Raw genomic sequence first — 13831 nt, 5'->3', positions numbered from 1 at the left:
TGCATCGCCTAACAGTAATATTTTTTGTCATTTTATCTAAAGGTAATATTTTTTCCCTTCATCCAACAGTAACACAACTTCTTTGCGTGAAAATTATAAATTTTTTGTCCTTCATCCAACGGACAATAATTTTTGTCCTTCCGCCAACAGTAATATTTATTGCCATTTCTCCAACGGTAACATTTTTTGTCCTTTCTCCGACGGTGACATTTTTTGTCATTTCTCTAACGGTAACATTTTTTGTCTTTTCTCCAACGGTAACATTTTTTTTGTCCTAATGTAATGGTAAATTTTTTTGGATAATAGGGCTTTTGGTTCCATTCACATTCTCACATTCTCATGAACCTAAGTCTAATTTCATCTTAAAGAGAAATTTTAAAATTCCAGCCTCATCTTCCACTCCCTTCATCAAATGACTCGTTCGTTCTTTCGCAAGTTGTTGCTTAACTTATCCTCTGAAGATAAGTTGGATATTGTTCATAATGACGATGAAGGATCAACATCATGGCGTGGCAATCGCCAACGTCATAAGTATATTTTGTGTGATTATATTCAAGGGCATGAATAGCTATTTCACAACTATTTTGCAGAAGCACCAGTATATCCCTCAAGTCTCTTTCGAATGAGATTTCGTATGAGTCGTCTGCTATTTCTTCGTATTCAACATGAGGTTGAAGCTTACGAGCCCCACTTCATCCAAAGAAGAGATAATGCTAGAATACTCAGTTTATCTTCTATGCAAAAGATAATCGATGCCATTAGAATGCTTGCGTATGGAGTAACTGGTGATTTTATGGATGAATACATACGAATTAGAGAAAGCACCGCAATGGAGAGCCTAAAAAAATTTGTGAACACAATCGTAAATATTTTTTCTAATGAATATTTGCAGTCTTCAAATACTCATGATATTGCTCGATTGCTCATGATTGGTGAGATTCTCAGGGATGCTCGGAAACATTGATTGCATGTATTGAAAGTAGAAAAATTGTCCCGCTGCCTTGAAAGGTATGTACTCCGGTCACAATCGTGAACCAACTATTATTTGAGAAGTGGTTGTTTCATATGATCTTTGAATGTAGCATGCATTTTTTAGATTACCTGGTTCGCATAACGATAAAAATGTGCTAGATAGATCTTTCATTTTCACAAAACTGGCCCAAGGTCATGCTCCTCCAGTAAATTACTCAGTCAATCGGGCCCCATGAAAACTTGTGAATTAATCCCCTCCCAAATACAAATTACAACCATCATCACAGACTTACAGTAGACATACATTTCCCTCGAAAAATAATTATTAATCAGTACCAAATGCTGCAAAGGACCCAACAAAGGTGGAATTTAGAATGAAAAGAAAGATATATGTGATAAAGAACATGGAAATCAGCATAAAATATGCTCTTTGGGAAATTAAATTATAAAACATGCTCACTAGACTGGCTGCCAATTATCAGCGAAATAGCAAATCCATTGCAAAAACAATCTTGGCAATAGCATTACACATGCAAAAACAGCACAACAATAGCACAAACAGTGCAAAAATAGCACCCAGAAACCAATTTCAGTGCAAAAATAGCCCAATACCAATTTATGTGCAAAACAGCACCCTTCAATTCCAATTTTAGTGCAAAAACAGCACACCAACAATGCAAAAATAGCACAGTGGAATAGCACTAGACATGCAAAAACAGTTTTGGCAATAACACTACACGTGCAAAAACAACAACACAACAATAGAACAAACAATGCAAAAACAATACCCTCAAAACCAATTTCAGTGCAAAAGCAGCAAACCAATACCAATTTATGTGCAAAAACAACACCTTTCAATACCAATTTTAGTGCAAAAACAAGACACCAATAGTGCAAAAGCAACACTATGGAATAGACTAGACATGCAAAAACAATTTTGGCAATGGCACTACACATGCAGGAATAGCACAGCAATAGCACAAACAGTGAGAAAATAGCACCCTCAAAACCAATTTCAGTGCAAAAATAGCAAATCAATACCAATTTATGTGCAAAAACAGCACCCTCGAATACCAATTTTAGTAAAAAAACAGCACACCAGCAGTGCAAAAACAACACCATAGAATAGCACTAGACATGCAAAAACAGTTTTGGCAAAAGCACTACACATGTAACAAAGCACAACAATAGCACAAGTAGTGGAAAACCAGCACCTTCAAAACCAATTTCAGTGCAAACAGAGCATTGAAAACCCAACCAAAACAATGCACAAAAATCTCAATATCGGAAAAAGCTAGAGTTTTGAGTTAGCAATAACAAATAAGAAAGAACAAAAAAAGATATGAACTAATGTTTTTATCAGTTGTTAATTCAAAATCAAACTCACATATTAATTCACTGATGGGAGTATTTGTAAAAAGTGATGGGTTTTTTCAAGAAAGCAAGAACAGATCAGTGCACCAAAAAGACAAGATCATAGCAAAAGCAAATCTCAATCTCTGAGCATAGGCTTGTAAATTGTAAGAAAAATTTGAAAACGGCACAAGTAAGAAAAGATCAGTGCACCGAATAGACAAAATCACGGTAATAGCAAATCTCAATCCAACAGTAGATACTTGTAAAAAGCTAGGGTTTTTTTTTTTTCGAGCAAGCATTTCAATGCACCAAATAGCCTCAAATCAGTGCATAGCAAGTCCCAATCTCTAAGCACATGTATGTAAATTGCAAGAAAAGCCCCAAAACAACACAAGCAAGAACAAATCAGTGCACCAAATCACCAAAATCACAGTAATAGCAAGTCTCAATCCAACAATAGAGGCTTGTAAAAAGCTAGGTTTTTTTTTTCAGAAAGCAATTCAGTATGCCAAATAGCCTTCAATTAGTGCATAGAAAATCTTAATCTCTAAGCACATGTATGTAAATTGCAAGAAAAAATAAAAAAAAAATAAAAACACAAGAACAAATCTCACTACAAAGCATACGGATGGGTAAGCAATTTCAGTGTTGGGTTTGAGCGAGAGAGAAGGATAGAGTCCAGCCATGGAGGATCCCAAAAATGAAATGCGAAAGAGAAGCTCGGTGGCCAGCCATGGAGGATCCCGGTTCTCACATTGTCCAACCATGGAGGAAGTCGAACAGATCAGTATGTGCGAGAGAGAAGGGGGAATCTAGCCATAGAGAAAACAGAAAGGAGATGAGGACTTACATTGATTTCTTATGGAAAGGATGCCATCGATGGTGGCTGCGATGCGTGGGAAGGGCAAAAACGACGAGGGCACCCAATGGTCGACGAGAAGGAGACGCAGGACCAACAACGGGGACATAAAGAAATCAAATTTGGGGATGTACAGTGGATCTCCAAATATGAAGAACCATTGTAGTATCAAAATAGTTGATCCCCATTTTAGGGATTCGGCTGGAGGAGGGTTTGTTGTGAAAATCCTAAATTTTCCTCCAAAATATAGGGGAAAACATACTTTGCGTCACTAAATGCGAATGCTCTAAGAAAAGTCAATCTTAAATAACCGCTGGAAGCATCTATTATTCTTTTTCTTTTCTGGAATGATAAGATAGACCCATTCTAACGCTTGCAAATCGAGATAACAAATAACCCAACAACCATAAATTTTTTCCTAATTTCTCTCCCATTTTATCAACAACCAAACTTAACTGCCATTGAAGAAAAATGAAAGAATCGCTGGAAAGAAAGTGGAGGAAAAGCATAGAGTGTGTACATACAAAAATAAAGTGAGAGAGTTTGAAAAGACATGTTTTTCGAAACAATCAGGTGAAGTCGATAATTTTCTGAATCTCATAGAAAGATGACGTGTTGGATTCTCATTTAAAGGTGAAAAATCATTGTTTTACGCCAAAACCAAATAGAATTTAAACTCAACAATAATAGTATTAAAAAACTACATTCAAATAATTTTTTAACTTTATTTATTCACTATCACAAACTCCAATACAATATTTATTTTAAAATAAATTTTTATTCAACTTTTTCTCTCTCATTTCTTAGAACCTAATAAAACGTTTTCAATCAAATAATTTTACTAATATTCACAGAATTTTGACATACTTTTGAGATATCATAAATTAATGATGGTATGTTTGGTTGTCTCGCATACGACTGAAATTTTTTGGCTTAATGGAGAAATGTTAGAACTATAGGCTTTTAAGACAATGTATACACACACACACAAAGAATGTTCTCCTGGATATGAAATGAACTAAGGTCCAATCTACTAGAATCCCATTACTAGGGATAAAAGGAATTTTTTTTTTTTTTTTTTATACATGGGGCAGTGGGGATTTGATCATTGGTTCTCTTAGTGAGAAACTAAGGTGTTGCCAATTAATCCAAAGGATCTTGGCTGGGATAAAAGGAAAGTTGAGTGATGAAAATGATATAAAGTAAGTAAGAGTCAATTACTCTAAGAATGAAAGCGGCCTCTATAAAAGAAGGGAATCTCTACAAATTAAGATAAATTATTGGCTCCCCCTCCAGATTTCTACAGCAAATGCATCTTCTTCAACCTCCTGGAAATTATAATTTCTTCGATTGTATTGAGAGCTACAAGAGGATATAAAAGATTGTAAAATCACCGAATATAATGGATTTCGCCCCCCAAACAACCCGTGGACGCATGTCTTAATGCCGAACCATGTAAATCTTTGTGTATCTGTCTTTATTTACAGTTTATATGTTTTATTTATCATTTATTTCATGTATGAGCATTCGACAATCATATCAACGCCCAAGCCATAAACATAGGCTATTCAACCATATTGTTGGGCTCCGATCACGCCAGAAAAATGCATCAACAGTTTGGCTCGTATATAGGATTTGACAAATTGCCCTCAAAACACAAAATAGGCATAGCACTCAACAAAAAATTACAGCGGGAGAGGAATATAGTTACATATCAAAAGGGAAACCACGCCAAAGTATATGTCACATATAAATCCTTTATTACCTTATGAATGTGCCTTTGTTTATTTTAATAAACTACGCATCACAAGCATGAAAGGGTGAGCACTACGGCTCATCCCAAGTCTAGCAAGCATCGTAGCTCACCCTAGAGCAACAGACCTAGTGAGTACTCAACCCTCTGCATCAAGGGTGAGTGAGGAAACTCGCCCCACTAAACACGTTGGGCGAGTAGTATGCTCATCCCACTATAGACGTCATGAGCAAGGCAAGAAACTTGCTTAGATAATTGAGTATCAAGGGCGAGCATTGAAGCTTGCCTTGGGCATTAAGCCTAGGGCACTAAGCCTAGCGTGCGTAAGGAATCAAAGGGGTGAACAACGAAGCTCATCCAAGTTATAAGCCTGGTGGGCACTTAGCCTGCCAGTGCTTGGAACACCATGGGCGAGCACTTAGCTCACCTGCCATGTGAATATTAAGGGTGAGCAATAAGGCTCGCCAGAGAGGACAAGCAGGGCAGTACCTAGACTACCCTCATCACCAACAAATAATGAAACTTGTGTAAGGTTGGTGCTCCACCCTCCCGTACATGGGGATCATCGAACAAGCAATGAAGAGCAAGGTGGGTACTTAGCCCGTTCACACATAGAGAGCCAAGGGCAAGTAATGAAGCCCTCTCGGGCAATAATATTAGGTGAACAAAATCAAGACACAAGCCTAGCGAACAATTAGCCCACTAATGCTTGGAACGACCATGGGAGTGATGAAACTCGCCCCAAGCCTAGCAAACAATTAGCCCGCTAATGCTTCATGTAGCCAATCCAAGCCTAGTGAACAATTAGCCCGCTAATGCTTCTTGTAGCCAATCAAGCATTGGTTGGCAATGATGCTCGCCAAGGTTACTAACCCCAAGCACGAGATTAGGCCTTTTTTGGTGAAACAAACATCATCATTTCATCTCATCTAATCATTACAACTTTCTCAAACTACCATACAAAATACAATAAATAATTCAACTTTTACAAATCCCAAAATAAAAATAACATTAAAAAATTATATTCTAACAATATTTTATTCAACTTTCATCTCATCTCATCTCATTTATATAACCAAACGAGAGAGTTTGCTAACAAGTTTGAGTTTTGGATGTTCTCCCCCATAAAGTTCCTTAAGTTTCTAAGAGATCTTTAAAGAGATGCACGGAAAAAAAAGTCAACGGCGAGCAATAGACCTTATTCCGAGCACTATATATGGTGAGCTATTTGCTTCCCCAAGCAAGAGGACCAAAGCTCATGCACCCGAATAATGATGCTCGCCCCCAAGCAACAATGTTCACCCAAACCCAAGGCTCTAAAAGAGAATGGAAAAATAGGAAGACATGCAATTGACAACTGCCCCGAGCAACATGTGTTGAGCAATTAGCCTATGGGCACCTTGCTCATCCCATGGGCAAACAATACGACGTGCGTTGGAGCTCCCAACCAAACACAAAGAAATGCGAGCAATAAAGCTTGCCCAAGAGGAGAGCAATGGCGTGCTAATTGGGAGCAAAGAAACTCGCCCCCAAGCAACAAAGAAACCTCAGGTGAGAAATCACATTCACCCAGAACAGCAAGAAAGAAACTCACCAAGCAACAACGCTCTCTCCAAGGAACAAGACACTCCCCGAGCTCCGACATAGAAAACTCATCCAAGCAACAAGGGAAACACTATTTCCAGCAACAATGTTGTTCCCCCCCCCCCCCCCCCCCCCCCCCCCCCACACACACACAAGGATTCCCCCTAGCATCAAAGACTTTGGGCAAGTAATAATGTTCACCTAAAAAGAAAAGAAGAAAGAAGGCAGACACTTTGCCCCAAGCATCATGAGCTAAGCCTTAAGCTCCATAGCAGTACCTAATTGACAAAGTCTCCACAAGATTCCCAAGAGATGAATGAGCATAAAGACAACATTTACTCACTGGTATTTAGCGAAAAGCGAGTTCGGATAATCTAGATCCAAACAAGAGCCCCAAGGCCAGTAAATGAAACAAAGATGAAGCACAACAGTTATCAATTCTGACAAGGCAAAAAGCTTGAAACCCTAGCCACCAAACCTGGAGCACCAGCTACAAGGTCGCCCTCAACTGCCACCCGTGCACCTCAACTCCCTATCTTCACTGGAACAGACTCTCTAAAACATTTTAACTTAAACCATTTCTAACTCAAATATCTTACTACTATTTACAAATCATCTCAACTCATCTTATCTCAGCTCATTATCTAAACCAGGCCTTAAATGTATAGTAATAAGGCTTTTGTACCTAGTTAATTTTCAGCTGTTATCATTGCTGCTATAGTATTAATGTTATTGCTATTGATTATGTTGGATATGCTGCATATAGAACTCTATGCACTTTCAGATTATGTTTATGCTATTGTTATTTTTGCTACTAGTGGTACCAATTTCTTGTTTAAAGTTCACTTGTTTCAAATATACGATGATATTTTGGGTGAAGTTTTCTTGAGTGCACACTCATCGCCATAACCGAGCTATGATAGGAAAATAAAAAATAATAATAATAATAATCTCATTTTTTTCTGTTTGGTTGGCTGGTGACTAAGTTATGGCACAGCCTTTCCATGAGGTGGAAGAGCGTAAGAAGCAATTGACCATATTAGAAGTATTTGATTTCTAATCAATTCACTCTGTCGTTAACTGAACCTATTATTTCCAAGAAGTGAGAATACTTTATACCTCCAAACTATCATTGCTAAGGATACTCTCAGGCCAACCTTTACGCTAACATGAATAACTTCAACTGCACGACAGGTCGTGAACGCACGACTCTGGGGAAATTAACTTTTAAGTTCCGGTTATACCCTTCTCAAATATTCTTTCCTTTTTTATCTATCAGAAAAAGATATTCACCCCGTCTAATCCAATGCACCACACAAATTATTTGATACGATCACAAAATAATTATTGTGCAAAGTAATACTTTATACTCTTAAGAAGTCTCATGAAACTTGATTCTCATGTTCTATCACTGAATGCAATGTCATTGAAAATTGATGATTAATAAAGAATTTTAATCATGTGTCATTTTTCTACATGATGATATAAATGCAAAGTGTTAAATATATATATATATATATATATATATAAAATATAATGCTACTAATCATCTTAGATATATAATCATCGATTATATATATTGATGCTATAGTTTAAATAATTTCAAAATGTCAATCTCTTAAATAAATCATTTGTAATATATCAAATTAATTGATGTGATTAACGATGATAAAATTTAAAAATAACATTCTTATTTTGATTTTCTCAATAAAAAAATCAGTAACTCAAGATAACATTCTAGATCGTTATATCAACCATCTTAACGATAGCCCTTTTCTTAATATTTGAAATATTTTATAATTTTGTAAATAACAATAAAATAATTTGAATAAAAACATTTTATTGAATTTTAAGAAATGAGATAACAAAATTTGAAACAAACTATTATAAAATTAAAAATTTATTTGAATATAATTTTTTATTTTGTAAGTTGTATTAATTTTTATATTTTATTTTAAAATTTGTAAAATTTGTATTAATTTTTGTGTCTGAATAATGATTAGGTAATTATTAGTTCAAAATTTTAAAAATTTAAAATTAAAAATATTTTATATTTGAGTAAAATTTAAGAATGAAATTATAAAAAATTTTGAGAATTCTCAAGTGTCCAACTATGACTTTAGTAAATTCATATAGAAAACTTGGGATTCAACTATTTCGTTAATTTCACTCAATTTTTCATTTCCTCACTTTATTTTTTTTAATTTATACTATTGTTACAATAATGAATTATTATTGAGCCTCACACCCTGACCTTTTTTATTATTATAAATTATTAATAAAAAATTATATACATCACATTATATAAGATGTAACGTATTTATTATTATTTGATGATTTTTTATTAAATAATTTTTTATTATTTAATAATAATAAATATGATATATTTTATATAATCAAATAAAATTAAAATAAGGTTGTGTTTAGATGTTGAAGTGAATTGAGTTGAGATGATAAAATATTGTTAAAATATTATTTTTTAATATTATTATTATTTTAGGATTTGAAAAAGTTAAATTGTTTATTATATTTTGTATTGGGATTTGAAAAAGTTGTAATGATGAGTTGAGATGAGTTGAGATGAGTTTGGAATCCAAAAGAAGCCTTACAAACTCATCTCAACTTATCTCAACTCATCATTACAACTTTTTCAAATCTCAATACAAAATATAATAAACAATTCAAATTTTTTAAATTTCAAAATAATAATAATATTAAAAAATAATATTTTAACAATATTTTATCATCTCAACTCAACTCAACTCACTTCAACATCCAAACACAACCTAAGAGTTTAACCTATAGAAGAACTCTATTCGATAAAGCACGCCGGTTGGCACAGTATAGCATTATTCGCACACCGGTGTGTTTTTCCAATAAAAAGGGAAAGATCAGCGGGCACGGGGCACCTATTCGTGGGAGAAAACGTTGACGAGGAAGGGAGCGTTAATGTTATGGAAAGGAAAATCAAAGAAAAAGAGTAAAGAAGAAGCTGCGCGCTCCCTGCTGGTCCCTTCCCTGCACTCCAACTCTGCATTCTGTAACTCCAACAACAACAACACAGAGGTCGTTACCCTGAAATGAATGCCCTTAATAATTAGATATATAGGTTATTATGGATTTTGTTTCTCTCTTCCTCCCCTTTTTCATTCTCAAGCTTGTTCTCAAATTAAAGTACCCCAACTCCTTCATCATTAGGACTTTCTTCCAAGCAACACTCCACCACCACCACCACCACTAAGTTTCAATCCCTCTACTTAATCCCCCACTCATCGAATTCCTTGCTCACTCTCGCAGAAACCCATTTGATTTCTCGCTTCTTCGAGCTCCAATGCTTCATTCACCTTAGCCCCTGCACTGATTTCTGGGTACTCCTTCGTATTTACCTTTTGGTTTCTCCAAATTCGTATCTTTTAGCCCAGAAATTGAATTTGTAGCCATGCCGGGTTTAGTCTCCGTGCAAACTCCACCTCAGACACCGTCACTTCCCTTGTTCATCCCCGACAGGCCTACCCGGACAGACGAGTATTCCTATGGCAGCAACGCCAACACTATCAAAACCCCATCTCCCTTCAATTCGCAAACCCGGCAAGGAAAGAAGACCCCAGAAAAGACACCCACACACGACTCCTCGTTCGAGAACCCGGATTTGGGTCCATTTCTGTTGAAGGTTGCCAGGGACACGATGGTTTCAGGTGAGAACCCGCTTAAGGCGTTGGATTATGCGCTCCGGGCTTCCAAGTCCTTTGAAAAATTTTCGGGTCCGGGTCTGGAGTATGTCATGAGCTTGCACCTCGTGGCCGCGATTTACTGTAGCTTGCGGCGGTTTGAGGAGGCGGTTCCGGTTTTGGAACGGTCCATTGAGGTTCCGGATCCGGAGAATGGGTCCGATCACGCACTTGCGAAGTTTTCCGGGTACATGCAACTCGGGGATACGTATTCGATGCTGGGGAGGCTGGACAAGTCTATTTCGTGCTATGTGTCGGGTTTAAAGATCCAGATGGAGGTTCTGGGTGGATCGGATCCAAGAGTTGCAGAGACTTGCAGGTAAAGCTCTGTGGTACCATTTCATTTCCCTGTTCTAGCTACTACCTCACTTTAGCTTGGGATGCAATGGGATACTACCGTACCCTTTTTGAAAATTGGAGCGTATGATTTTTTTTCCTGCATAATTGGGTGGATTTGGCCGTTGCATTTGGATTTGTGATGAAGTTTCTGGGCACAAGCACGCATCATGTTAATCATTGTTAACACATGGGCAGTGATTATATTCTTTTAACAATGCCTGTATCATAAATTCTTCCATTAGGTTATCATGCAAGTAAATTGTTGGCACTTGTTGTCGATAAAATCAAAAGAATGTGTCTGTTGAAAGCCTGTCGTGGAGTATACAATTTTGCCAAACACTTACCATCATATGGCCTACAAAAGTTGAGACCACACTCCTAGCAAGTTCATTATCCAAGTCTTTCTTTCCCCTTCCACTGGCAGTGGATAATTCACATAATTGGAGGATAAGGTGAATTGGTCATGTTATTCTTCCGAAATAAAATTTAGTTCCGCCTACATTGAACTTCCTTGAAGAAACTCTTTGAGAATGGAACTTACTATATATTTGCTTTTCTTTTTGACTTGCCACATTTTGTTGCAACAACTGGAGTGCCAATTCAGAAACTTGAAGTGTAGATTAAATGGAGGGCTTTAGAACTCAATGAACCTGATTATAGACAACAATAACTTTAGATTTGTAGAAATATTTATTGTTGAACAATTCCAAAAATTTCAGTTCATAGTATGACATTGTTTTCCCTCGTAGGAACAACATGTGTTAACTGACCTCTAGTTAGATATTTTTGTTCATTCACCAGTGTTATGTACATTTGGGCTTTGTCTCATAAACCTAAAGTAATTATGACGAGACCCAAAACTATCTAGCATAACTTCATTGCCAGTCATTTGACTTGGAAATGGCAGGTACTTGGCTGAGGCCCATGTTCAAGCAATGCAATTTGATGAGGCAGAGCGCTTCTGTAAGAAGACTCTTGAAATTCATAGGGAGCATACTGCACCATCATCCCTTGAAGAAGCGGCCGATCGGCGTCTTATGGCTCTCATCTGTGAGGCAAAGGATGATTATGAGTCTGCACTCGAGCACCTTGTCCTTGCTAGCATGGCAATGATTGCCAATGGGCAAGACAATGAGGTTGCAGCTATTGATGTTAGCATCGGTAACATTTACTTGTCTCTCTGCCGTTTTGATGAGGCTGTTTTTTCCTACCAGAAGGCACTTACAGTCTTCAAATCCACCAGGGGTGACAATCACCCCTCTGTAGCATCAGTCTTTATTCGCCTTGCTGACCTCTACTACAGGACAGGAAGGCTGAGAGAGTCCAAATCATACTGTGAGAACGCCTTGAGGATATATGCAAAACCTGTGCTTGGAACCACAGCTGAGGAAATTGCCTGTGGGTTGACTGAGATCTCTTCAATATATGAAGCTGTAAATGAGCCAGAGGAGGCACTGAAGCTCTTGCAAAAGGCAGTGAAGTTACTGGAGGATATTCCTGGGCAGCATAACACGATTGCAGGAATAGAAGCACAGATGGGTGTGATGTTCTACATGGTTGGGAGGTATGGAGAAGCTCGAAACTCTTTTGAGAGTGCTATAGTCAAGCTTCATTCTACTGGGGAGAAGAAATCAGCATTCTTTGGAATACTGCTGAACCAGATGGGATTGGCTTGTGTGCAGCTGTACAAGATAGGTGAGGCTGCCAGATTGTTTGAGGAAGCAAGGGAAATACTAGAGCAGGAGTGTGGTTCATTTCACTTAGATACAGTTGGAGTTTATAGTAATCTTGCGGCAACTTATGATGCCATGGGAAGGTGGGCATTCTTTATAATCATTTTACCTTCTCTTTAGGTCATGAATCCTTAAGTTTTCCACTAAGTTGCCTTTCTGTTTTCTTTTTCCTTTGGGTCGGAGCTGCTATGTTACAGAATTGTGGTATTTATTTTACAGGGTGGAAGATGCAATTGAAATACTTGAGTACATACTTGAGGCCAGAAAAGAAAAGCTTGGAACAGCAAATCCAGATGTTGAAGATGAGAAGAAAAGACTAGCAAAGCTTTTGAAGGAAACTGGAAGGGACCGGACCAAAAAGGGGAAATCACTTGAAAATCTTCTTGATTCGAACTCCCATAGAATGAAGGAGAGAATTAAAAGGTTCTCTCGATTTAGTTTCAAGACTTGACAAAGATTAAAGATTCCCTCTCTGCTCTCCTTTTGCTCGCATTTACTCAAGTTTTTATCATGTGAAGATCAGCTCTTACAACTGGTGGAGCCTTCTTGTTCTTTAATATTTAATTTCCACTTGTTTTAATTTCTTTTTTCTCCATGAAAAACATATGCAAAAATATAGGTACTTATGTAAGTATGCACGATAGAAAGTGTCCAGTATTAAAATGTCTGGTTTGCTTAAAAGTTAAAATTCATCTATTGATTTCAATCTTTATAAGCCAATCCTTCTGTTACTATATCTTTATAATGATGATCTGAAAAATAATTTTTTATAAAAAACATAAAATTAACATAAAACACAAAAGTACTCAAAAAGTTAAAACGGAAAAAATATATGCCCTTCATGATAACTTTGCTCAACAATCCCAAGCTCGAGAAATGCAGCTGCGATTGGCTTCTCTCCTACTTCCAAGAATAAGGTTTTCGAGTAGAATAAGTAGGCTTTTTTGGGATTGAAGCTCTCCTTGCTATACATAATGGAAATAAGCATTTCGCCTATTTGTATAATTGATCATATTGTGGGCCATAAATGGGGAGAATTCGTACCTACTCATAGGCGAGACAAGCTATCTTTAGCTAGGAGCCTCTGTTCCCTCTACCCAGCTCCCCAAAAACAACTTTCGACTTGCTTGTCTTGAGCATATAGCTCTAGCGTTCCTTCTGAGCTAGGCTCAAACTCTTCTTTTGAGTATGATTGGGCCCCTACCTGTGAGGTAAATTGTGCTAGCATTCAGGCAATCTCAGCTAGTTGACGGACAAGGCCATATGCCCGTTTGGCTCTCACGGAGTATAGCTCACATCCAAACATATGATTTGGGAACGGGGCAAAGCCCATGAAGCTCTGGTGGAAAGGGAAGGCCCGCCAGGGCATATGCCCATGGGTGCAGCTTTTTATGAAATATCTCTAGACTTCTCGTTCCCCAACACAAATGCAAAAAAACAAAATGCAACTTTGCTGAAAGATGAATGCGGTATAAATTGGTATCGAGGAGTCAAAGCATTTAAGCCA

The 13831-nt window shown here is 37.2% G+C and overlaps 1 protein-coding gene across 1 annotated transcript; it reads left to right on the top strand.

The window, feature by feature from the left end:
- Nucleotides 1–9427: 9427 nt before the first annotated feature.
- Nucleotides 9428–13012, top strand: LOC108989276 (protein KINESIN LIGHT CHAIN-RELATED 1-like). The gene is made up of 3 exons (XM_018962833.2): nucleotides 9428–10571; nucleotides 11499–12407; nucleotides 12544–13012. The coding sequence occupies exons 1-3, from the start codon at nucleotides 9964–9966 to the stop codon at nucleotides 12773–12775; spliced, it is 1749 nt and encodes a 582-aa protein (XP_018818378.1). The 5' UTR covers nucleotides 9428–9963; the 3' UTR covers nucleotides 12776–13012.
- The last annotated feature ends 819 nt before the right edge of the window (nucleotides 13013–13831 follow it).

The sequence above is a fragment of the Juglans regia genome, chromosome 7 (assembly GCF_001411555.2).
Source record: "Juglans regia cultivar Chandler chromosome 7, Walnut 2.0, whole genome shotgun sequence".
NCBI classification, from domain to species: Eukaryota; Viridiplantae; Streptophyta; class Magnoliopsida; order Fagales; family Juglandaceae; genus Juglans; species Juglans regia.
Note: the sequence above shows the minus strand (reverse complement) of the source record. Positions and strands in the feature narration are given on the sequence as shown.